Source organism: Syngnathoides biaculeatus, chromosome 5 (genome assembly GCF_019802595.1).
Source record: "Syngnathoides biaculeatus isolate LvHL_M chromosome 5, ASM1980259v1, whole genome shotgun sequence".
In the NCBI taxonomy this organism is placed as follows: domain Eukaryota; kingdom Metazoa; phylum Chordata; class Actinopteri; order Syngnathiformes; family Syngnathidae; genus Syngnathoides; species Syngnathoides biaculeatus.
Window position 1 is genome coordinate 20,159,977 of NC_084644.1, and position 27,348 is coordinate 20,187,324.

A 27,348-nucleotide genomic window follows, 5' to 3' on the forward strand; every position below is an offset into this window, starting at 1 on the left:
GGCCTACAAAATGGTCTCATTGCCAAAATGTGAGCCAAGGAACACCCTATGGTGTGTACAAGCTGTCTCAAGACCATAGCAAAGTACCGGTAATTATTGCAAAGCATAATGATGCCATTGGTTACAGGTGCATATTTAGCCTTCTGATCATACCAATGAGCATATGGCTAGAACTTGTGACAACAGTACCTGCTAATTCCAAGTCTTTTTGAAGCTCTCCACAGATAGTCTTTGGCTCTTGGACAACTCTTCTGATTATTCTTTGAACTCTTTAAGAAATCTTTTGAGGAGCACCTGATTGAGGCAAATTTATGGTGGTAAGTTTGGCTTTCCACTTACGTATTATGTTCTCAACTGTGCTCACTGGAACATTCAGATGCTTGGATAACCACCCGTAACTAATGGCATTGTTGAGTTTTTCAAGCATTGCCTTGCAAGGGCCTTAAAACAGCTCTTTGCGTTTACCAATCATAAGATGTGTCTTGACTCACACCTTGGCAATGAGAGATTTTTGTAGGCCATCAATTAGGACTTAACCAGCAGATAGTCATTTGCACTGAAAAGGGCTTTGATTGCTGTTTGACTATTGATAGATTTTAGGTTTTGTTTTGGCTTTCCATACTTTTGCACATCCCTTTGTTCACATCTTCAGTACCTTTCACCTACTTCATTACAAAATTTCTGATTTTTATATTTCTACTATCTTTGTATGGATTATTTGGGTTGTTCCCAACAGCAAGTGAAATTTTCAAGTGAATACCACTTTTAAAAGTATATTTAGTGAGAAAAATTGTGACATGTTGAATACTTATTGCAGCCACTGTAGATTTCACCTCACTGATGAACACCTGTAGTCCATCCTAGGAATGTCTAGCAAACCTTGTGCCAAAAATAGAAAAACTTACTGCCAAGAAAAGATACCAAGTAAACTGAATCGTGATTCTACAGTGGAACACAAAAAAAAAATCCCCAAATTAATATACAAATGGTAGAGTTTTCCTTTATTACTACTACTACTACTGTTGTTTCATTTGCTGGAAACATTAATTTTCCATACCCCTTATCCTTACTAGGGTCACAGGCGTGCTAGAGCTGATGTCAGCTATTTTCTGGTAAGAGGCGGGGTACACTGAAAACTGGTCTCCAGGCAATCACAGACAACTTACAAACAACCATTTGCACTCACAACTATGGTCAATTTAGTGTATTCAATAACCTGCCACGTTTTGGGGACGTAGTAGAAAACCCTGAGTATTCTGAGAAACCCCAAGCAGGCACATGTTCATGCAAACTCCACACTAGCGGAACTGGAATTGAACCCTTGTCCTCTGAACTGTGAGGCAGATGTGGTGACCAGTCGGCCATTTTGCTGCCATGCTGGAAATAGCATTACTGAAATTTAATGAGAAAAGTCACTTGGTGTATTTCATGATTATTAAATCTAAAAATTCATTACATTCAGTGTATTGAAAACAAAACAATCATATCATTACGTGATGATCCTTAGTTATTAAAACAAGAATGAAAGTCTGGAAAATATTTCCTTTGTGACTTACCACTGACTTCATCTGATGACTCTTCATCTCGAAGTTTTCGTGGTTTATTTGTCCACTTAGTCATCTTGGTGGCTGTGAGTGGGTCCTTAAGATGCATTTGGAGCGCTGCAGGTTCATACATTGTAATGACACCAAATAATCACAGTCTTCTTAATTGTTGTTTTTGCTTTCAATTACAGCCGGGTTATTAATTAATTTTATCAATTAGTTCAAGTTTATTTGTCAGGATGACTTTTTTTTTTTTTTTTTTTTTTTGGGGCAGCTTCCAAAGTTCAAAGAGCGTCTTGCAATGCCTGACTAATTACATACCTATTAGCAGAGTGAAGCTAGTTTATAAAAGTATAGTCAGTGGTGACAAATTTGTGAACTGTCGCTATATTTAGCATATTTTTCAACCTCTCCAACAAGTAACTTAAAAAAAAAGTGTAGCAAATTTAATCACTGCTCAGAAACATAAAACATGAGGATTCATCTTGACATTGGTTCCTATTTGACAGGAACATGCATCGTAGTAAATTTATCTTTTCATTCATTCGGTGTAATCTGGCACTGTTGCTTCGTTTGAAGGCTGATATCATTAAATGAGTCCCGAATATTTATCACCTCCAGTTCAATTTAATTTAACAGTCGGTATACATTATATTCTCCATTTCAATATAATTTTCTGTCCGGCTGGAAAATAAATTCTGTGGCATTCAACAAGGATCCCTTTGTATGTGATAATTAAGTCACTTGATTGAAGACCTTCACACGGTTAAATGATCCTAATAACAGTACAGTCTGAACTACCATTCTAGAACAAAGGTGTCGAAGATGACAACAAGGAGACGGTTTGCTAGTGACATTCGGAATGCATCAGGAAAGTACAGCGAACTCACTATTTTTTTTCTGTTCAAGTAATTGAGTGTATACTCAACACACGTTTGCTGAAACAAACGATGCTAGCTCTTCCTGGCTAGCCACTGGCTGACATCACTAAAGATAAAATTAACAACTTTTTGCAGCTTCTATAAATGGAAACAAATGCATCGCGAACTAAAACCGAACCTATGGAAAAACATGTACATCAGATGAATCCAATGTTACCCTTGACTAAATGTTGCCAGATTTTGTATCATAAAATCGCTCTCCACATAAACATGACGCACTCGGAAGGAATATGCAGTATTCTGCAGCGTTGCTTTCAAGTCCAACAGGAAACTAGGGTAACGCTCAAACACTGATATTTTAAACAGCCATACTTAAAACGTTGTAGAATGTGGGTGATGGAAAGATATTAAGCGGTAAGAAAATGATAATTCGTTTGTTGCAAACACTTTACAATCAGTTAAATCCACTGTACGAGTTAAATCTCTAAACAGTGTCCACAGAAAAACGAGGAACTTCTCTAAGTAACTCCGTGTACTTTTAAAGTTTCCGTGTTGCACATTATTACCTCTGAATTTTACTGATTAGTTGGGACAGTAAACGTAGTCCTGTTTAATGTTTCATTTTTAATTAGCGTTAAACAATACAGTATTGAGTTGAATGTGACGCTGTATAACTTTTGTCCATAGCGCGACCCGTACTCTACGCATGCCCAGTTTTATGTCTTCGCGATAGGGGCTGCGTTATATAAGAAGTTTTGTAAGAAGAATTTGTCTAACTAATGACTCAACTTAGTAATTTCAGATGGCTCTCCGAATGTGTGTGAGATTTTTCAGAGTCGCCCCACGACTGTTCTGGGAGACTAACGTCCTTCATAGTGCCTTTGTCCCGAGTGGACGAATCCGCCTGCTCGGAGGACACAACACACGTCTTGACACAAGTGAGTTTCTCTTTTGCCTTGTTAACGGTTGACAATGTCTCACGTTTTCAATACGTGGCAAGTTGTCTGGTTGTCCTTTAGCTCCAGAGTTGTGGTTCAGTTGTCGCAGATTTAGTTCGGTGCCACCCAGCACTGAAGTAAGTTACAAGCAGTTAAAGCACCTCTTGGCCGGTGGCAAGTCACTCGTGATAGACGTCAGAGAGCCGTGGGAGCTCCGAGAATATGGCTCCATCCCCGGAACAATCAACGTCCCTTGTAAGTGTTGTCTTCCCTTCATTTAAAACTTTTGTTACTGAGCCGTAAGCCCGTTGGTTGACAAATATCATGATTTAGCATACTTTTAATTTGTACAGGAGACACTCTGATTTGGTGAAGACTCTCTCATCTTCCGTTGGTATGAATCTGTTTCTAAAATATCAAGATAGTGAAGCATCAACTTCAGGCAGTGGTACGAGCAGTGCATGCGCACTAGGGATAGCAAAAAAACGCTTACTTACATAACTGGTTTTAACCGAACAGCTGTAGCAAAAAAAACGGTACCGTAGTGGTGTTTACATAATTCACCCGCGGGACCTCGAGTTGGGTTGAGAGTTCCGCACGGACTGTTTTTGTTGTTGCTCTTCCGGAGTGACGAGTTCACAGAGTTCCCCCCGTTATGCGAGTAGTGTTTTGATGTCTGCCAATCAAACAAGTTTACTCCCATACTTTGGAGCGTTTCCTCGATGCCATGTTTGATGTGTCTTTGATTTAACTGAATGTTCTTTCGAGTCCAACTTTACTCTAACAGCGAAACTTGAAAAAAGTGGAAATGATGTTGAAAAAAATAGCACAATGTGGAGTACCGAAACCGGAAGAAATGATTGGAAATTTTAACTGATTTCGAAAGTCCGGTTTCGGTTTAAAAACAAACAAACCGAAAACCGGTAATTTGTAGCCGGTTGCAATCCCTAATGCGCACCTACAGTTGTCCAGCCAGAAGTCAGGCTTTATGAACGTAGTTCAATACACGAAGACGGACTCGTTAAAGGCAGAGATCGTGTGGACTTTAAAAGTGATCTGCAGCCATTACAGTTACAAATTTTTGAAAATAATTCGAAAGTGTTTGGATTCATGTTCCCAGACAGTGACATTGCTAAAAACTACCACTGTGGAGAAAGGAAGACTTCGTACCTGGCTACATTTGGCATCACTGCCCACTTTTCACCTCTACTGCCTCAAAGCCAGAATAGAGACTGACATATCAACGCTTATTGAGAAGGCTGACAGGCTGTGTGAGGAAGTAGAAGAAAAGAGGAATCTGAGGTTTAACACTGAGGCCAATGCGCTCAGAGGCAGAGCAAAGGACAAGAGAGCCACTTTGGCACCTCTGCAGCAACAAATAGAGGAGGCACTGGGTAGGCTCAAGGAGCTAGAGTAGGGGTGCTGAAACAAACATCAGGAGAAGACATTTGTGTATCTAGTTGCAATTGTAGTTCGAATCTGTTTTTCTGTATACTGTTATGTGAAGACGTTGACAATGGTCATATCAATGAGAACTACCACAAGGGGCGACAGGTGATCACTGTCACAGGTACTGAGATACTGAAACATTTGAACCAAGAATGGTTGATAGCACCATTGGTTGAGTCTTTTTTCCTTACTCTTGATTTCCCACGACGGGCATGAGCATTTCACGGAAATGATCGTTCCATTACCGTGTCGTTTCCCAGCCTGAGAAAACACGGAACCGAAAGTTTGTTTCCCAGATCTCTGGGATTACTTTTAATAAAATTCGCCCATGTGTGGAATGTAAAACAAGTTCTCAACGAAATACAACAATCTGTATAAAATGAACCTACATGAACCCCTTTTATTTTTAATGATTTTAAAACCCCCAGCTTTGTCAGTGTGGTTTACAAACAGCACCAGTTTCCGCTTCTGCCCTACACATGCGCAAGGTCGAGTTATTCATATCCGGGTCACTCAAACATGTCGGTTGCTAAGCGTAAAAGACAAAATGCTCATGCCTGCTAAGGCTTTATTTTGAAGTACATGTAAAAACCGGTTCCCATGAGCATTATCAATGGGAACCGAAAAATCGTTTCCCTGGACAAAAATAAACGGAACCGAAAGATCGGTTACCATATTTGCCGAAATCCTCATGCCTGCCACGATGGCCCTAAATTTTTCGTGTCAGCCCCTAAAAAGCCCTTAAATTTTTTTGGTCAGACTGAGTATGAACCCTGTATGTAAGATACCATATGATGGCGCTCACGTGGCAGTGGGGAACAATTGCATTTCACATCTGTAAGCAGAAGAAGCTTACATTGTCCCAGACACTGCATGTCATATAAAGTGAATGTTTTTTTCAATTATTTCTTGAGTCATTCTTTTGTTTTATTATTCACTAATTATGCTATTCTGTTTGCTGTGGTGTGATCATTTTAGATTTAATGTGACACTGTGAGTATGTACAACATCGTCAGTAATGACCTGCCTACACAGGCATTGTCTTAGGCAATGTAAGCTTCTCCTGCTTGCAGATGTGAAAAGCTATTCTTCCGCCTCCTCGTGAGCACCGACATGATATCTAACATACAAACTGAAACTCATACGAGCATGCATTCTGACAGTGTAACCAATGTGTATTATTACTGCATCCATTATTCGCGGATTACAGGGGTGTAAGGAACGTAACCCCCGCAAATAACGGGGGAACACTATTTCACGCTTCATGGTCCACGTGTTTAAAATCCACAAGAAGAGCTTCACATGCAGGTACTTTTTGTGAAAGATTTTTAAATCAATTAAATTAAAAATATATTTTGCTTTTGTGTCATGCAGCCTTTTCTCTTCAGGGCACCAAAACTAGTGCTGTATTCTACGGCCTATTTAGATAGGCTTATTCTCCACATTTATACATAATGTCATATATACTGTGTGTGTGTGTGTGTGTGTGTATGTATATATATATATATATATATATATATATCTCAATTTTAAAACTGCATCAACAATTTTTGGGATGGGGGAGGGACAGAACACCCGCAAATAAGGGTATACAATAGATGTACAGTTACACCCCAAGTAATGATGTTCCTGATATGCTTATCAGAATTTTTTTTTAATTTATTTTTTTTTCCCCACCTAAACGGAAAGTTCAACTTGGAAAATGTATACATAGGTCACTGTGCCAAAGTGTATCACAAGGCTAATACAGTCGTAAAGTCATAGTTGCAATATTTTTTGTATGAAAAGCATCTTTCAGGCATAGATGTAAAACAGAGGCAAAATTGATTAATCTTGTCTTCCTGCAAAGTCCAGCAGACTAGATATTTCATAATCGTTCGTCATGTCAAAATGTCGTGTTGACCTCATGTCTGGGTTTTTTTTTTTTTTTTGGTTACCTGAACTAGAACCATCAATGGGTTAACCACACTCTTTTAGGGTCATGCCCACCAGTTGAGAATCATTGAGAATATCATCTGTGTATTTACCATTGCAGTGGGCCAGGTGAACACAGCTCTGCAGCTCGGTCCGGAAGAGTTCAATGAGAAGTATGGTGGAGAGCTGCCCCAACGGGTAGACAACATTGTGTTCACCTGCCTGGCAGGCATCAGGAGTAAGACTGCACTTGACATGGCCTCTGAATTGGGATACAAAGAGTAAGACTTTTTTTTTTTTTTTTTTAATTCCCCCCCCACGCCCACACATGTGACATACAGTCCAAAAATAGATCTTAACAGTACCCAATACTTTGAAATGTACACAGCACAGGTTATAGAATGTCATCAACCTGAACTCACCCATCCACCCATTTTCTAACATTCTTTGTATGATTATGATTGCTATCAGACCAGTATCAGCCAAAATTCAAGGCTGCAATATCACTATCAGTCCGGAAGTGAAAGTCGCATCAGAACATCCCTAATTTTGAAATGGCGAAATAGGCTGAGGAATGCCTACTCCAACATGAGTCGCTAATCCTCACAAGGGTTACGGGAGTGCTGGAGCTTATTCCAGCTGTCAACGGGCAGGAGGCATGGTATGCCCTGGACTGGTTGCCAGCCAATTGCAGGGCACATGGAGACAGAAAACAGACACACTCACACTTACACCTAAGGGCAATTTAGAGTGTTTTTGGGATGTGGGAGGAAACCGGGGTGCCCGGAGAAAACTCATGCAGGCTTTGGAAGAACTTGCAAACCCCACACAGGAAGGGAAGGATTGAACCCTGGACCTCAGAACTGTGAGGCCAAGGATTTACAGCTGCTCCACCGCCCTAAAACATGGAATGTAGATTAATTGAAGACTATATTGTCTGTTGGTATGAATCTGAGTGAGAATGGTTGTCTATATTGTATGTGCTCTGCTGGTTATCAGTTCAGGGTGTACGATGCCTCTTACCCGAAGTCAGCAGAGATGGGTACCAACACACTAGTGGGAAGTGGTTTCGAACATGGGTGGATTTAAACTGTCACAGTAATGAATACAGAAAAAACAATATTATTGACAGAGTGGCAAGGTGGATTTGTGGAAGTTTGGTCTTTACTCACAGTTCCTATTTTCAACCAGGTGTTCACAATGAACCTTTCCAACTGGCGATCTTAAGCTCCGCCCCCCCTTAGCTACAGTTGCCTTGTCCCACAAGCTTCCAAAATGGCTACTGAACAGAACAGGTTTGAAGTTGATTCTCTAATGGATATACCAGATAATATTGCAGTATGTTTTTTGCCAAATGTGTCAGACTTGTCCAAGAGTTCTACTGAGAGGTCTAAACTTTCTCATGCAAGGATATGTACACGGAATTAAGATTTTGGATGGAGCAGGGCGCATTGTCAGAGTTACAGCGAAACGTTGGCGATCGATGCAAAAAAAAAAAAAAAAAAAAAAAAGTTTGACGCCTCCCAAACTTCAAATTGAAATCCAACAGGATAAAATAGCAATCGCGCTGCACATCTAATGCAGGATGAGTACTTTTTACTTGGAAAGATCATGAGTAATATCATTGTTGTCTTTATGAGTGAGTTCAGTTCGATTTTCTACATTTAAACAATACCGATTTAACTCGGTCAGTACCGTAGTCACCAGATGGAAAAAGTTTGACTTGGCTCGTAATCAAACCCAGTGCTCTGTTTTAAGTCTGTGATACAAATAGGCAAATAGACGTTTGTCTTGTATGACATTGCGCATTTACGTATCATTAACCCGACTCTTCGGCGTAAAACATTACACACTTCATTCAGTGGATCAGTGATACACTAACAAAGTGAAAGTTGTTCTCCTGCAATGTATAAAGCACTGATAAAAAATTCAATCAAACTCAGAAGATACCTCTCCCTCCCTCCCTTACCTTCGAACATACAGCCTTGTGTTTGTTGATAATGTTCACATTTAGTTGTACGTGCGGTCTTCCGCAAGCCTTAATCGTTTGTAGAGACTGTGTTTTAGGCTTTGAAAAATGAATCAATTGGGCCCCTTGTAACCTAGCAGGATATCTTTCATCAGAATTGCACGTTCCCCAAGCGCATCTGAGGACCATTTTCTTCGTGACATTAACTTTTCCAGGCGCATGCTACTGACACCCAGCATTGCTTGTGGGACAACATGGCGGCAGGGGCGTGTCAAGCCAGGGTTTAAGACAATGCGGCTATCTGATTGGCTATTATTTTACGAATGATTGACAGGTGGGAAAGGTCCATTGCCAATACAGTTAAACTACTATCCAAAGGAAAAATTAAATAAATCATGTGTAAAAACATATGTTTTACATCTTTTCCTCCGATGTCACAATTTCATTTTATGCCCTATTTCAGAGTTCAGCATTACCCGGGTGGATGGCAAGACTGGGCAAAAAATGAACATCAAAACTGAAGGTTTAGTAAAAATTCAATTTTTTTTTTTTTTTTTTTTTTTTTTTTTTTTTAAACTTTAATTTACGCAATGAGTTTCTGTAAAACTTAATCCCAAAGCATCTGAATTATTGGCTAAACACACATTCTCTTGTTTGCTGAATGATAGCCCTACCAATACTACTGCAAGAATACTTTAAATATTTCCAAATTAAGTTTGCTTTATAATGATGAACAAACCCTTTACTACCGTAATGTTAAGACTGATTATGATATGCACAAGATGCCAATGTTTTATCATTACATGTGGTTTTAATTAATGCATGTTATTCAAACAGTTATCCAATGTTAGAATAAAGTGTGAAGAATTCTACATTTGAACTTGATGTAAATGCAACAGTCCTCTGAATTAAGTGGTTTTTTTTTTGTTTGGTTTTTTTTTTCAGATGGCACGTTTTGCGAACTGAGTTGTATTGATTATTCCGATTTAATGGTCATTTTCACCAACATTTGATGGAATATCAACGGATTCATGTCAGCTGTTAGTAATTTTTTTTATTTACAGTAAAATGTTGGCCCAAGTTGAAAGCCAGTCGATAAATATAAAAAAATAGCATTCATTGTTGTTCAATTTCATTATTTAATATGGCCAATTTAATTTGAATGGCAGTTTCCCTGTGAAAGGATCAATAATTGATACCATTGATTTGAAGAAACTGTTCTGTCCACATGCATCAGTAAAGACTATCAATATTTTTCTGTTTCCATGTTAATTTTTTTTCTTGTATTACCTAAAAGTAATCCTTCAAAATCATTTTGTATGCATACACACACAGAGGTGCTTGTGTGTGTGAGAGTGAGTACTTGAGTCTGAACAGATAATGCTCGAAAGTCTGCAGATTCTGGCTGTCTGAGTTACCAAAAGACCACTGTTAAATAAACGTATGTTTCAGGATGGAACATACAGTACAACTAAGTCAGCGCGATAAGAGGATACTAACTCATTATTTAATAAGTAAGTAATAGGACCTTTAAAATTGCCTCTCATCTAGACAGGGAGCCAATGCAAGTTGACCAAAATGAATGAATTTCTCGTAAAAAAAAAAAAAAAAAAAAAAAAAAAAAAAAAAAAAAATTAAAATAAAAAAAATTGCTGTCTTTTTGTCAGTTTCGCCACCCAACAACTGGACTTAATATGCAATTAAGTAGGAACAATGAAGAGGTCTTTAATCGGCTCATGAGGAAAACTGGTTTGGCTGACCAGCTGCACCTCCAAACCATGTTCTGAGTCAGCCAAACTGTTGTACCTCTATTGTTTTCTCAGGTTACATGGTTACACAGTACAGATGGCTACACCCACCCCAACACAACACTGGGCACTGTTCAAAGACATGTTTTATGGCGTTTTCGAAGTATCCGCATGTGGTGGAAAGGGAACATTGCCTCCCCTTGTTAAGGAGTATCTGCTTAAGGTCATCAGGGAAACGCGCTGAGGTCATCGCGTTCCAGGTGTCGCTGTGTCACATTTAAGTCTCGCTCACAGGGAGAACAATTCAAAGCAAGACTAACAAACAAATGCATGATAAAACAATTCGAACAAAATAGTAAATTATTTCATGCTAATACCAGTCAATCTTGTTTGCGCAATATATCGCCAACGGTATGAATATTGAACAAAAGATGGATTCCACAAGTCACATAATACTGAGAGGTCACATTACCATTATTTTAATAGTGTGGCTTAACGGTGAGATAAGATCTAACCCAAGAAAGTCCTCGGCGATTAGTATATTGTAATGTCAAGTAGTAATAGCTGGTAGATCATTTTTCACTTGCGAAGGCTGTTTCAGTAGTGTGGTCTGTCCTGAATCTGGGCTGAAGAAGTTAAAAATGATTGGTACAGGCCATGTGATCATTAAGTTGTAGCACAATTTCTTTTTTTTTTTTTTTAAAAAAAACAGATTTGTCACTGGTGGCACAGTGGTTCAGTTGGTAAAGCGTTGGCCTCACAGTTCTGAGGACCGAGGTTTGATCCCGGCTCCACCTGTATGGAGTTTGCATATTCTCCCCGTGCCTGCGTGGGTTTTCTCCGGGCACTCCGGTTTCCTCCCACATCCCAAAAACATACAACATTAATTGGACACTCTCAATTGGCCCTTGGTGTGATTGTGAGTGTGGCTGTTTGGCTCTATGTGCCCTGAAATTAGCTGACAACCAGTTCAGGGTGTACCCTGCCCCTTGCCCGTTGAAAGCTAGAATAGGCTCCAGCACTCCCCGTGACCCTTGTGAGGGTAAGCGGCAAAGAAAATGCCTGGATGGATTTGCCACTAGCGTATAATTTCAAAGACACACAGGGTTGAGCTTGGGTCTTTTGACAAAGGAGCGAATAACGGCTGTCCTGAAAGCTGCAGGAAGAGCAAATGATGAATTTATATATAAGATTCAAAGTCGGAAGCTAAAACCAGCTGACAAGTTTCCTAGAAAGAGGGTCGAGCAAGCAATTAGTTTGCTTCGTCGCATTAACATGTTTTTGTGAGTCTGGTAAGAGATCCCTAAAATGACAGCGAAGAGGCGGACAGGTGTTGGCAACGTCTATATTAGTTTCGGTGATCAACGTATTCAACCGGGCTTGGGGCACAGTGTCCTTAATATCGCTCAAAATGAGCTCAATTTAGTAAGAAAAAAAAATGCATCAACTGAAAAGGTGTTGTCGTAAATAGACTGCTTTTTGGGTCAGCACTGCCACTGTATTTGGTGTTATTTTATGAAGAATTTATTTGGCAAAAATAATTTTAGCTGAAGTGATGCGTTGTTTGTATTCCAGTTAACTATCCCCCCATGTCTGACTGAGCACCTCAGGTTTTGTGGCAAGCCATTTACGGTCCAGCTTCCGAAATCCTTGTTTTAGTTCTGTGGTTTTATGTTTGAAACAAGCAGTAAATGTCTTTGGACGTTTTTTAGGTTTTAATGGCGCTATGGTATTGGGTGTTATACAGAGATACATTAAAATAATTTGTGAGCTTATAAATAGGACCCACATAAGCAAATGAGAAATTGCTCAGGGTAATACTGGGATTTCTTGTAAATGATACGCAAAATTTTCCCAAAATATTTTCAAAAAGTCAATAGAGCGCATTAAACAGCATTTGGGTTTTAATCAAAAATCAAAAGAAAATCACATTATATAGTCATACAGGTAGGTAGGGTGGTTTAAACTAGGTATACATTAATATTTCAATGGGATATTCAAGCTGAGATTCCTGCCCTGCCTTTGGGAGTTTGCCATTTTACGATCATAAGCGTAACATATTTGTTGCGACTACACAAAATATCAGAAACAGCTGCCCGTGAGTTTGCTTTAACTTAAACTAAGACAAAAAATGTCATCTACAAGGGTTAATTTATGCAGTTGCTTTTAAAAGAAGTGTCATCACTGCTGTCAAAGAAGTGGGGAAACCTCGAAGCAATGCGGCAGTTCAAAGTGGCTGACTCGAATGTGACATTGTGGAAGAAGACAAAGGAGAATATAATCTATCAAAAAACACATGGAAAAGTTTTGGGATATGGGTGAGTTGTGCAGTTCCCAGAGATGGAGGAAAAGCTGCTACAGACATGCCGACTGGAGGGCAAGAGGCTGTACTATTCATACTATGGAGCTTCGCCTCAAAGCACTGACAATTGTGTTTCTTTCGGCTTGTCCCTTTCGGGGTCGCCACAGCGTGTCATCTCAGATGAACGCATATATATGTTTGGCACAATTTTTACGCCGGATGCCCTTCCTGACGCAACCCTTCTCAGGGAGTGGAGGCCCCAGTGGGATACGAACCCACAACCTCTGGTTTACCAAACCAGTGCTCTAACCACTGAGCTACGGGGCCTCGCCTCAAAGCACTGACAATAACGAGGAATAAAGGGATCCAAAACTCTTGAGATTAAAAAAAAATATGTTTCCTCACAAATGCCATGGATGGCACCGAGGAGGACATACTGTGGGAGGAAGATGGGATCACTGTCCATGATGCAATGCAAGAGGCATCAGAAGTGGACCAAGTCATCAATGATGAGTTCCACAATGATGCAACAAAGGTAGATATTATGGATCTTTTTCAGACTGGAGATGAGTCAGCTGCTTCTTTTGAAGGCTTGCCCAAGGATGTTTAATGTAATGGACAAACTGTACTATGCACAAATATTTGCGCCCCAAAAATATTTCTGCACGAAGTTTTAGATAAACTAATAACTTGTTTATTTAAGACTATCGTACATGTTATCAACAGTATTAATATAACGTTATACCATCATTGAGCATTTATTTTAGTTGGTTGAGTGATTCTGTTCTGACAATTACAGGGACCAGGACAAATGTGTCCTTTGGCCTGTCCCAAGATATATATTACTGCTACATCAGCACATGCACAAAGCTTATTATTCATGATTGTTGTACAGACATTTGTTCGAAAAACAATAAAAGTACAAACCTAGCAAAATAGAAACACAAATAGATTCAAATATTTTGACCATATGGATAGCACCAAATTGGTGGTGCACATTGTACATTGGTAGAAGGGTTTTCCTGATTTTTTTTTTTTTTTCTAAGGTCAACTTTGGGAGTGGATATTGTACTTCAGGATGCATTAAACGAGAAATTACGGCAACTCAATGAGTCCAGTAGTAGTTGAAGAACTAACATAATTCCTGATAATTTTTTTTTTGTGGTCAGAACAATGACAGTGGGCCAAGACTTCCAATTTTATTAAATAATGGTCAGGCATCACAGTGGTATGGAGATGTACTATAGTATTTGAGGTAGCTATGCACCGATTAAAACTGTACCTAAAGTATTATCGTTATTATGGGTCGGTTCATTTGTCATTTGCAGGGAACCAAAAGTAACATTGCTTGCATGGATCACCAAGTCAGCAAAAAATTTCCAGAATTTATCTATAAAGCCAGAACATGTAAAATAGCAGAAGCTGATGGTAAACTTGATAACTAAAAAGAAGGCTTGAAACCATCTTTTACTCAGAAACAACCACAAGGGGGCAGGAGTAAAGATGTCATTGTCTATTACTGTTGGCTCACACTTTGAGCACAAACTAGAGCGGTGACACGAGAAGATGCAAATACCTCAGAATGCAAAGGCCAAGATGGAATTCACCTAAAAGTACAGAGAAAAGAAACAAAAATTCTGATACGTAGTGTCATGTACAGCTGAAATAAACCTATAACAAAATGATGGACATGCCAAATACAGCTTTGGGAAATAAATGATCGACTCATCGTCCCAAACAATACTGTAGTAATATAATCCAATGGCTGTTGTTCTGTCACAATTAGTGTGCTTACTGGCATTTCTCAAATTCAGATTTTTACGTATTTTGGAATTGTTCTGATCTACTGTATAATATTCTGACTCAAAAGCTGATTGAACTGTTTATGTAAGGGATGGCAAGCCCCCGGCCCCAAGCAGGCCTGACCACTATTTTCTCCTCTCATATCACTGTGCCATGTCAACTGTAAAATTCAGAATACAATCACCACCCCCATCTTCTGCCTCCTGATTTCCTCTCAGTGGCAGTTAATTCCATTTTCTCCCCTGAATTTCTTGATTTTAATGTGCCGAAAACAGACCAGACTAATAAGTATTAATTTGTGTCAAATCTTGCCAGGGCTCTTTGTTCTTCCATCATCCTCATCAGGTCACCCTCCAGCTTCTGCTTGGCATTCAATTAAAGTCCCTGTTCCCATCAGAGTAGATCACATCAGTTCTGCAAATACTCTTTCCTTTGATTGTTCGGGGCTTGCTCTTTATGACTGTCTAATTTCCAGTGCCGTAATGGCAACCTCATAGGTTGTGAGAATCTGATGAAAACTTAGTGGTAATCGAGGATGGCTTATTGAACTCAGCTCTACGATCAAGCTATACAGAACATGGTCACTAATTGTTCTACAGAAGTCATTCCATGTTTGTCGTCAGCTACAGCGACCAACAAATCCTCACATGAATCTCAATAGAAACCTGGGCTGGTGCAAATGTTCAAGATTTCACAGGTCTTAACTCATAAATCAATCAATAAATAAAGTGGTTTAAGTTTAACAATTACAGGCACCACAGTGTAGTAGCACCAGCAGTATGAAAACCACCCGATGAAAACTTTAAGAAGGAAGTTAGTAGCATTACAAACAGCCTACTTGGCCAGAAGCAAAGATCCATCCTGAAGCATGGAATTTCCACAGTTACATGAAACAAACTTTCCTTGATCATCAGTGAAATGAGAAGGTACAGGCTGAATGTTTTAGGAATTAGTCAATGTTGATGACATTGAGGACATCAAAAGGGTACAGTACAGACATGCACACAGTGTGGGTCTTGTGACCTCGAAAAAAAAAAAAGGCCCAATTCTTGATGGAATGGGAAGCATACCATCATATAATCTTGTGCTTCAACAAATGAAGCTGGCCAAGGATGACTGGTATGAGCTACTGCAAACTGTCTCCAAGTTCCCCCAACATATGTTCTTGATCAAAGGTGATGCAGTATGAATATCCAAAGGTCATAGCCAATAATGACTATTGTGAAAGAGTGAAGACAGCGGTGGTGTGAGGAACAACAAAATCTTGTCTACTTCTGCCTTGAAAACAACTATGTAGTTTGGTGATACCATTTTCCCAAAAAAGGACATCAACAAACTCACTTGGTGATATTTCAGTTTGCTAATGTCAACTTGTTTCCTAGATTGCCCCTTTTTTCTTTGCAGAACTTGAGCTAGATGATAAAAGTCACTAAATAGTGGTCACAGTTGGCATCTGCACCACAACACACACTTGGAGAGTGCATCCGTACCATGACAAACACTTCGAAAGACCTTGGTGGATTCCTGTTGATTAAGATGTAGTCAGTCTAGTTATTTGTAATGTGGAAGTAAATATGTGCCACCACGATTTTAATAAAACATTACACTGACATTTTCGTTGTAAAATTCACATTGTTATTTCAAAGTGATCACATTTTCAACAGCTGTGTTTCAGTTTAACTTTTAATAGAGTAATATTGCTCCGGACACTTCACTCAATCGTGAGATGTTCTCTTCTTTGAAAAGAGCTTTCGTGTCCCATAGTAGATGGGCAGACGAGCCGCCGGCCAAGCTCTCCCTCGTGGACGAGCACGGCTTTGGCCGGGCTGGCTCATACACACTGTCTGGGAGTCTTTTGTTAGAAGTAATCCACATATCATCTAAATATCGCTCAAAACAATAGGGTAGTATTGCCCCGGACACTTCACTCGATTGTGAGATGTTTTCTTCTTCGAAAAGAGCTTCCGTGTTTGAAGTGGCATGTCCCATAGTATAGGCCACAGTGTGTTTTCAATGGCGAATGTCCGGGGTGACATCACGAAGAATAGATACAGCTAATATGGCGACCACTTGGATGTCGAATGACACTTCTGCAAACTTTTCGGATGGATGACGCACTCTCCGCTCATATTTATTTTTTCGTACGGACATTGACATGAATAATGTTGTATGTATTTTTCATTCCAATATCTATTTTAGAATGGTTATAGGGATGACAATTGACCTTTAAGTTTGAGGGCACAAACTGATGGCTGGACCTTCTACTTTAGGATTTTGGTACTTTCTGGTGGAATTCTTTGTTACATCAATCACAGAAAATTGTCCTGGTCCTGAGGTAACAAAGCAGCCCCAGACCATCAAAAGCCACTACCACGCTTCACTGTTAGCATTATGTTCTTTTTATTAAGTTGTTGTGCCATTTTTATGCCAGATTTAATGGGCGCCACACCTTCCAAAAAGTTCAATTTGATGATATTTCTCCAAAAGTCTTGAGGATCATCAAGATGATTTTTGAAAAAATGAGAGATGAGCCTTTGTATTCTTGTCTGACAGCAGGGGTTTTAGCGTGGGAACCCTCCCTTATATGCCATTTTTGGCTTATCTCTTTCTTCTGGTAGTCATGTACGCTGAGCTTAACTGAGGCCTGCAGGTCTTTAGCTATTGTTCGAGATTCTTTTGTGACCTCCTGGATGAGTGGTTATCGCTCTCTTGGAGTAATTTTAGTTAGTCATCCACACTTGGGAAGATTTACCACTCTTTTCAGTTTTCTCCATTTATGGATAAAGGCTCTGACAGTGGTTTACAGGAGCTCCACAGCCTTGGAAATGGCTTTGTAACCTTTTACAGATTTCAATCATCTTTTTTTGTGTTTCTTGTTAAATTTCTTTGGATCATGTCATGATGCATTGGTTTTGGAGATTTTGTTTTAGCCTACTTCACGTTCACTTACAGATACTGTTTAAGTGATTTCTTGAAGAGAAATCATAAGCTGCTGAGTCCAACTGTCCCCACTTATTCCCCTCTCCCAACACCTCACGGGTGAATCTAAACCAATGTAGTAGTGTATAATACAACTGTTGAAACCTGTGATGTATATGAAACAGATGAGAGAAACTGTCAATAGTTCAATATTTTCTGAACAAATATATTAAACCACTGCAGTCTTAGAGTACCTATTAATGTGCAGACATACACATACATTCCTGGGTTCACTCTAAACAATTCAAATAATTTACAACAGAAAGTAAAGGTGTTTCACAACAATGCTATATTGAAAATTTTGTTGCGAACTCTGTCCAATATGTACACGGGTGTTATACATACATTTGTGCCTCTCATCAGCTGTTCAAATATACGAGAATATTTTAAAATACTGTATCGCTGATACAGTATGTCTTGATTCTGAAGCAACCAGTATCTTCAAAATATTAATCTCTTTTCATGGTTTAGTAAAAGTAATAAATTAAACATACTGTTTGTGCAGCATTAAACCTGCGCCTCCAAGGGAGTGTCAAGTCCCGGACATGGAAGACGTTTTCGCCTGTCGTCCTGCTCTTCTTCCTCATCTTGATCTGCTTTTCATGTCACGTCTCTTGACCTCAGGTGTATGCTCCAAGCGAGGAATGTCTGCAGGGAGATTCAGGAAGTCACGGCAGCGGGCCGGGAGAACCTCGCCACATCATGACGGGTGGTGAAGTGGCTGCAGCGTTATGATTCTCAATGTTAGAATCAACTGAATGAAAGTTCTCTAAACCACATCGCTGAGTCACTAACAAATTAAAAATTGTACATGTTAAAAGATCATAAAGCAATAAAAACTGATTATTCAGGACAAGTAGTGCTGGGTTATGACTACATGACCACTCACATAATTGCTGGCAGTCATCAGCTCGAAAAAAAGTTAAGTTCTTTCCAAAGATTTTCCATTGGATTCAAGTTAGGGTATTGGGTGGGCCATTGTAGCAGCTTAATTTTTTTTCTTTGAAACCAGTTGAGCATTTCCTTGCCACTATGTTTTGTATTATTATCCTGCTGAAATCTCTCCCTTGTTTCATTTTCATCAACCTTGTAGATGCCAGATTTTTGTCAGGAATATCTTGGTACATTTGCCTGTTTATAGTATTCTTACTTCAATAATGTGCAGTTTATCAGAACCATTTGTTGAAAAGCAAGCCCACAGCATCATGTTCCCACTTCCAAACTTCAGTTGGTATGGTTTTTCAAGGGTGATGTGCAGTACCGTTTCTCCTCCAAACATGTTGTCCATATGACATCTAAACAGTTAAATGTTGATCTCATTCTCCAAGTATTTAACTGGGCTGTGTGCATCTTGGAGCCAAAAGTTTTATTTTTACCTCTCTAAATAATTTAACAAGTAGAAACAATATAGTATAAGACCATGTCTTGCTGCTGAATTTGCCATACTTTATTTTACCAATATTTTATTAAAGATTAAGTGATAAAGTTCAGCAACATCTGAATTTGCACATTTTATGTATTTTTTATTTGACCCTCATGTTCTGATTTAGAAAAATTAATCTGAAGTTAAGTTACTCAGTACATGAGGAATTTTTTCAAGTACTTTCTTACTCAAAAGCCTGCAGATAGCTAGCTTGTTGCCATTTCTCTTTGTGCCCTCAACTGAAAATTAGCTAGCTCGAAAGATTCCCGTTGTTATAACCAGAACACTAGGGCGGACCCAAATACACGACTGTGTAAATGAAGGCAGTTGAAAGAGAATCTTTATTTGTTCCGATGTCAAAAGCTGGACTCAGAGCGAGCAGTAGAATCAGAAGCAACAGGCTTACGGGATTGGTCAGGGAACAGGCGGAGGTCAGTACAGGAATGCGGAAGTGCAGGAACGAAGCATAGATGGCGACGATCAGGCAAAGACACACACACGAGGTGCAGGTATGCGGGGACCAGCACAGCCAGGGCTGGACCGGCAGGACCATGACAGTAGCCCCCACCTTAACGGCCGGCTCCAGACGGCCCAGGGGCTTTAGGATGAGATGCATGGGAGTGCCAGATGAGGCTGGGGTCAACGATAAAGCGAGACGGAATCCAGGAACGTTCCTCTGGGCTATACCCCTCCCAATCGACCAGGTACTGAACCCCCCCTCCCTCTACGACGAGTTAACAGTCGGCGTACAATGTAAACCGGGTCTCTGTCGATCATGCGGGGGAGCGGGGTGGGGCTTGACCGGGTGGACTAACAGGGATGAGGTGCCTGTGGATCTGCAGTGAGAGCCCTTGGAAGAAGGCGTCGAGAAGAGAGTCCTCCTTCCATCGGCTTTCGGCTGCGTTGATGTGGAACTCGATGGCGTAATCAGCCACGCGACGGTGTTCCTGGCGGAACGTGATCAACGATGCTGCTGCTTCGCGTTCTGGAACACCATCATAGCGCAAAAGAACGCCGTCCAGGAGTGGCATGTTCCGGAGTTGCAACTCCACTACACAGTGACCCACGCCTCTGCTCTTCCCGTCATGTGGGAAATGACGAAGGCAATCCGTCCGTGGTCCATCGGGAAGGCAGAGGCCTGTAGCGAGGAAGGGTCTGACGTTCCCAGAGTCGCCGGAAAAGTGTTTGGGCCAGGAGAGAGGAGTGGCTGCGGTCCGCTAAAAATCCGCGACTGGCGGGGTAGTCAGAGCAACCTGGGCTGGGGTAGGAACCGTGGCGGCCACCATCGGCGTGGCAGTAGCGGCGCTAGCCTGGGAAGTTAGCCATAGCTCCAGTCGGGCACAGATCACGTGAAGTCTCTGGTTAATCACCTGAAGAGCAGTCTCCTGCTCGGCCAGGCGTCTGCCTTGGATCTGCAATGAGCGGCAGATGGCTTCTGAGTCAGCTGGGACTATGTCTTGGCCAGATCGTTCTGTCATAACCAGAACATTAGGGCGGACCTAAATGCACGACTCGGTGGACAGGAAGGCAGTTTAAAGAGAGTCTTTATTAGTTCCGATGTCGAAAGCTGGGGAGTCAGTCAGAGAAAGCAGTAGAATCAGAAGGGACAGGCTTACGGGGTTGGTAAGGGAACAGCCGGAGGTTGGTACACAGGAGTTCGGAGTCAGGAACGCGGAAGTCCAGGAACGAAGCATGGATGTCGACGATCTGGCAAAGACAGACTGTCCGCTGGGTCCTATATATACACAGCAGGGTCAATTATTGCAGATGAGGCGCAGGTGTGCGCCTCCCAATCAGCGCAGATGTGCGGGGACCAGCACAGCCAGGGCTGGACCGGCAGGACCATGACACACCTCCTTTATGTAGATAGTTGCTTGCCTTGAAGCTTGCCAGCTAGCTTCCACACATGATTAAAATCATACTGTGTAAGCTTAAAATATTTCAGTAAACCTGTCATGAGTAATTTACTATTTTCATTTAAATGAAAGGGAGGTATCTAAGTTCACATACTAGTTAACCCTATTTTCTGGATGACGATGTGCACTTGTTAATAGGCCGCACCCACTCTGTGTCAGGTTTTTGTTTTTGTTTTTTTCCATACAAGAGCCACACCGGACAATCTGCCCTGGGTATACTGTATACTGTACACACTGGTACGTTGTAATAATTGGATATTCACACAGACCTTATAAATGTTTATTTACATACTTTGTTTCCAAACAGTGACTGGTACACACCAAGTCGTGCTGTTCTCCTCGCTTAGCAGTCCAGCCCTTTAATCCCTGAGTGAAAGTAGATTCTTTCACACTCCATGTTGCACGTGTTTAAAAGCCACTAGAAGAGCTTTCCATGTGGGTACTTTTTGGGAAAGATTTTTAAATTAATTAAATTAAAGATGTATATTTTGTGTTTGTGTTGTACAGCATCCATCTTTGAGGGCACCGTCCTCTTCTACAGCCAATTGAGGTAGATTCTTCTTCTAAGAACAGTTGAGTTAGATTCGTCTTCTATGTACGCTGAACATAAAGTCTCCTTCTTCTTCTCCACATTTGAAGCCTCTGTGGCTGCCCAAACACGGTTTCATTGTCAGGAACGACCATGTTTTTGATCCATTTTATTCAGAAAAGTTTTGTTGTACTTTTAAACTAATAGCCGCCACTGGAAAAAAACAACATTTTGACCGCAACAGAAAACAGGCTGCAGGGTTCACAGTGCCCGAAAATGTAGTAGTGGGTTGTCATCCAGAAAATATGATACTTTGCTGACTCAGCTAGCTTGCAAACTGACCAAATTTTATTAAATTCAACCAAACATTTTTCATAACCACAAAACTTTACTAACTCTAATACTTCACATTTTCCATACTTTACATTTTAATTCAACCTGAAATTACCTCTTTCTGCCTCTTCTGTAATTTGTATTTGTGCTTGCTTTAAGTTCAGGAAAAGGTTGTCTGTTGAAAACTGTTCCATCCTTGTCTCAGCAGTTACTGAGTAATGAACAGGGGGGGCACAACCTTGCACCTTTCATTGACGTAATGTTGGCCAATCAAATCCCTAAACGTTATCTGCATCTATTCTTGCTAACTGAACTAGCTTTGAGAGTTCCACTTAATTTTGTTAAAGAACATGACAACTACAGACTACACCATTTCAGGGTGTAGTCTACCTTTTGCCCAAATTCAGGTGGTGTTAGTATGTATGCTATGTATGGTGTTTGAACGGTCTCCCCTTGCCTAATTGATTTTTTTCCTCCGGGTACACCGACTTTCCCCCCACCTTCCAAAATCATGCATGGTAGGTTAACTGAAGACTAATTTAGGGCCAGCCCTGAGTCAATGTGGCACTCTAAGCCAGATTGTAGATGGCTCCCCTCCATCAAAGATTTACAAACACTTACAAAAGAAAGTCAAATAGCAGAATTTTTTTAACTTTGCCCTTATTTATATGATAACATGCCACATGCTTTAAAAGACAAAACACATTTTCTTCATTTCATGTCTGCATCATCACTGCCAAACAAATCATCCAGCACTTAATGGGACAAACCAAAAGTAGCACTAACTTGATCTCTGTTTCACTCATTTTCCCCTTTTTTCTTCTTCCTTGTGTTCTGTACAGTTTTGGTTGTTTTAAGATCTTTCCAGAGTTCTTTGGCATCAGATCAATAAATTTGCCACTTCCACAACACAGAGCGAACAGTATAGCAATCAGCCAGAGGAGGGAGTATTTGCCATAATCATCCATCCATTCTTAATACTACTTATCCTGTTTAGAGTCGTAGAATGCTGTAACCTATCCCAGCTGACTTCAAGGTGGACTAGATCCTGAACTGGTCGTCAATCCGTCACAGGACACCTACATACATGGTCAACCATTTGCACTCAGATTTATACCTTCACTGAGTAGGAATTGAACCCACGCTGACAATTGTACCAGTACCCCATCAATGACCTGCTATTATAATTTGTAATAAAATTTATTAGGCACTTAGAGGAAATTTGAGATTAAAAATTAGTTGTCAACTTGTTACAAATATATCCATCTTATCCACTTGAAATAGAATTATTTAGCCAGATTCAATTGGATTTTACTCATTACCTAAGGTCAGTAATGACATAATTAAATAGAATGTAAAGAATAAAACTTTTTTTTGGAATACATTTTCCTTTAATTCAATGGTCATCAGGCTGCTCCTTTTGGTATGTGCATCTTGGCCACCTGGGGGCTGTATAGTACAAACATACAGAGACAGAGGAGCCGTCACAACTCCTAAGCAGTAATAGTAGTTCTTCACAAAGAATAAATAACACAGTATTTCTCTAAGTAATGTTATATCCATCTATATGTGCTGCTCCACCGTTTGTGTTCGAATACCAATTACTTAATGAGTTAGTTTACACTGCCATATAGAGTGCATTTTTATGGTACCATGGAGTCCTCATATCTCAAGTTTGGATTCGCATGTCAAACCAAAAAAAAAAAAAAAAATCAGCTGAATGACATATCTTGGAAATATATTTGTATTTGAGTAAGAATGCTAAAGGTCCAGATCGAGAACATTTCCAAAAGCAAATAGCGGGATGATCATCTCGGTTTAATATTATATTCATTTAAATAACTGAGTCGTTGTCTCTCTACAACTTTTTGTAATCAATAACACAATGAAATTCAAAAACACTTTTATCACTGTCAAGTACCATAGAGCTAAAGAAAGTATAGTATATCTCCTGTGCATGTAGGTTTATCTGTCTATCTATAAGTAAGACTGAACAAGGACCATCTAATTACTACTATTGTCCCTTTTTGTTTTCCTGAAATGCCTTAATTTATTTTGAACCCTATTAAAAATCAAATGAGTTTTCCTGATCCTTTATGCTTTCTTAAAAAATTTGACATTTCAAATTCTGCCCAGGGTCATCACACTTATGAACACAACTGTGTAATGTTCTTGCATTTAATAAATAAAAGTAGGGCTGAATTTCAAAGTGAAAGGAAGTACATAAAAAATGAATATTATACAGGATCTTAAAAAAGTGCTTAGGTGCATAAAAATAAAGAAAAGTTAGAGTTTTTCATTTTGGATTAGTATTTTGGCACGACAGAGCAGCTGTCATAATGCGTAGGCCCGCGAAGCCCAATAGAAACTTTAAGTACACTTGTTCTTGTGTGGTTTGATTAGTGAGTTTCCGAGTTCAAACATTAGTGTGATAATCATTTTATTGGAGCAATGGCACCCAATGCAGAAGTTGAAAACAGAAGTCCAAAAATAAATTGTGGATGCCACAGTTGACAAATGAAAGAGCAAAGTGGTAAGCAGCATGGAGATGATTGAAGCAGAGTAAAAATACACTTTCTTGTTAACATAAATACTTAAGTAAAAGTCAAAAGTATGGGTCATTAAAACTACTCTGACAGCTATAATTTACCCAAAATACTACTTGAGAATATGTAACGGAGTGAATGTAGAGCATTATTACCAACTTTTACAAATAGTTACAAGTTATACAATAAATGCATTTTTAACAAGTGGTCCCAGTGGGAACATCCCAATGAGGAGTACAAACAAAAATGACTGACCGTTCTGTTTTAAGCACCATTTTTTTCAAATCTTGCTTTAACAGTAATTTTCTGATCATTGTGTCTTTTGCTCAACTTCCATGCTAAGTCTCTTTCTCTCACCCCTGCTACATTTCTTCTCATCTTTGTCTGATCTGTGTAAAGTCACCTTGGTGAATAGCCTCTGAGATGCAGATTGGCTGAAGGGGTGGCTGAACTCGCATGTGATTAGTAGAGCCTGCAATGTTGCGGGGTTTACAAAAAAAGGGCCCTGTATGTCTTCACACTAACATAACTTTTCTTTTTCAGCTATGGTGTGGCTCCATGGAACTGCTTCTATGGCTGGACCTAGACCTGGCCCGGACCAAACAGCAAGGAATCTCTACTGACACTCTCGCTCACCCTTCAACCTTGATGCCCCTCCCAATGTTTGGACAATGACATTTGACCTTTGTTCTGGAACAGAAGACCATGAATGACTTTTAATATGAGAGCAGACCTTGACCGACAAGAGTGAAATATACACTCTCCTTGGAACGGTGACCTCATTCCCTAAACATTTGAGTGACTCAGTCCCCCATTTTTTTTCTTCAAATGAAGCCATCAGGAGTCATTTACTTAGCCTGGCTTGATACATTCGAGTATGATGATACAGGCAGGCAAAGCAAGTAGAAAGAAGGCAATTGAAAAAGAGTCACCTGAGGGTTCAGGTGGCTGACCTGACACTTTCTGGAGGGCCCACGATTCCATCGGTCAAATTTGTCCTTACAACCAAATGACAACATACAGCCGTTTCCTGTCCTCATTCCATCCACTTCCACACCTTTTCGTCCAGCTGCTGATTGAGAGTGATCGGATTTGGCCTGCAGATGCCAAATACGCTCACTGTCTTACTCAGGGGCTTGTAGCACAGAAATGAAACGCACCAATCCCATAGAAACTCTAGCAAGGAAAATGAAGGACACAATGTGATCATCATCATCCCCAATTTTGATAACGCTAGACAAATTGGTCAATTAAGGTGAAAAATCAAGATGCCGTGTGATTTTTCTTCCATCTCACAATGAGATGTATTTTGCTTTTAATGGTAATATGGTGTGCATATGACAGTAACATGAAGAAAATGCATTTAAAGTAAGATTATTCCACGTGTTTAACAAAAATAAAACTGAAAGGGTACAAGAATTGCAACACTCACGTAAGAAAGAAAAAAGGTTAAAGCGATAAAAACAAACATGCACACACAAAAACATTTCTGGGTAGTGTGTGAATGTTCTGAACCATCTAATAAATGTCGATATTTTCATTCATCTAAAGGTATCAGCACATTCATCAGCATTCTTTATTCTCATACTTGAAGGGGAAAATTATATCACAACTCCAGACATATCAATTGCTTTAATAATAAGGCCATTGGCACGTCATTAGATCACATTTCGTTATAACGATTTACTAATGCGCATCCAGTCTGAAGGGTGCATACTCTATATGAATGTATATGCTTATTTAGCCATGACATAAGGAGATTAGAGACAATAGTAATAGAATTCACCACGGCTATAATTAACAGTGTCAGGGTTACGTGTGTGCGTGCGCGCGCGCGTGCGTGTGTTAAGAGCGGAGCTCTCCATGGTGCTTCATCTTTGATGCCGACGCTGCAACAGATTTCAAGAGGTACATAAAATCACATTTAAAACGTGTTTCTATAAAAACGAAAACAAAGCGAGTCCTGAATCATGAGTTTAAATATTCACAAATTAAAGTTTTAAATTAATCGATATTATGATTATTTTAATATTTGAAAGTAAGTAAATAAATAATGGCCGAAGTGGGGTTCTTTTTTCTTTTGGTAAGGCTATTCATGTAGATGACAATCCATTGTACCATTTTAAAAATAATGAATGTTGTAGTAAATATACACGTTATTACAACACACAAATTAATCTAACTAAATTTTTTCAATTAAATACAATTTGTATTTTTGTTGAAAAAGGCAAATCTTGGAAATTGACGAATATAAAAAAAAAATCTACCCGAGATTCATTGCATTTGATGCAATTCATAGGGTTAGGATTGCAATTCGGGTTACTTCCTTGCGTGGTGGCCATGAGGAAATTGGAAAAAAAAAACAAAAACAAAGCAAAAACAAAAACAAGGGGAAAAAAAAACAGCAACTATGAAATTCGTCAGATAAAAGCCATAAAACACGAGGTCCTGCTCAAGTGATATAGGCCAGTGGGTTACATGTTGGCAACGTGCTCTTTGCCATGAGTTGTTTTCCTGAGATTTTGCCTTCCCAGAAACACGCTACACATTCAAGTGGGTCACTAACCTTCATCCTGCGGCAAAAATGCCGTTTTTACCCCGAGAAGAGGGAAAGAACTGAGTGCATTCATCAAAGAGGGCAAAAGTTGTGACTCTCTTAGAAACTGGTGATCTTCAGTCACTTTGTGCATATGCTTTGGTGGCTAAATCCCAATTAGAGTCGGCTGACACGCTGCTCTATTCATCCGCGGCGCTGCCTGCATACATTTGCCGGGGAATGCGTCGGACACCAGAGAGAATCGGCCTGAGTGACACGTTCTTTCTGAGGCGCTCGAGTGAGAAAAGGTATGAATTTATAAGGTACACCGAAACACATCCATTCACAAGACTTCACATGCCTTTGTCCGTATCTCCTCATGCGAGACAAAGTGAGTTTGAACCCGAGAAATAGGACTGAAAAAGCCCGGTGAGAGAACTTTGCAGACACTTTGAATTCCCAAAACTTTTCAATAAAATCACGAACAGCTTTGTGTCGTTTATTTGCTCCCGCTCTAATACGATTTGGAATATTAGTC

At 39.9% G+C, this 27,348-nt stretch overlaps 2 protein-coding genes and 1 non-coding gene across 13 annotated transcripts in view; 1 reads left to right on the forward strand and 2 right to left on the reverse strand.

Moving 5' to 3' along the window:
• The window catches only part of usp45 (ubiquitin specific peptidase 45), a 68,434-nt gene extending 66,629 nt beyond the window's left edge, over positions 1 to 1,805 (reverse strand). Inside the window, 1 exon segment of the mRNA XM_061820638.1 lies at positions 1,557 to 1,805. Within this exon segment, the coding sequence (XP_061676622.1) occupies positions 1,557 to 1,677 (121 nt within the window). The 5' untranslated portion in view covers positions 1,678 to 1,805.
• tstd3 (thiosulfate sulfurtransferase like domain containing 3) lies at positions 1 to 25,805 on the forward strand. 11 transcript variants are annotated; one of them, XM_061820648.1, is made up of 6 exons: positions 1 to 89; positions 215 to 317; positions 3,228 to 3,363; positions 3,445 to 3,618; positions 6,848 to 7,007; positions 18,152 to 19,141. In XM_061820648.1, the coding sequence occupies exons 2-6, from the start codon at positions 312 to 314 to the stop codon at positions 18,231 to 18,233; spliced, it is 558 nt and encodes a 185-aa protein (XP_061676632.1). In that variant the 5' UTR covers positions 1 to 89; positions 215 to 311; the 3' UTR covers positions 18,234 to 19,141. The 11 variants fall into 11 exon arrangements, with proteins under 11 accessions (XP_061676632.1, XP_061676631.1, XP_061676627.1 ...); XM_061820647.1 differs by having other exon boundaries at positions 2 to 127; XM_061820639.1 differs by lacking the exons at positions 1 to 89; positions 215 to 317 and adding exons at positions 2,280 to 2,761; positions 24,818 to 25,805 and having other exon boundaries at positions 18,152 to 18,270.
• Positions 13,000 to 13,072, reverse strand: trnat-ggu (transfer RNA threonine (anticodon GGU)). Its single transcript has one exon. It is a non-coding gene; the product is annotated as a tRNA-Thr (tRNA).
• Positions 25,806 to 27,348: the final 1,543 nt, after the last annotated feature.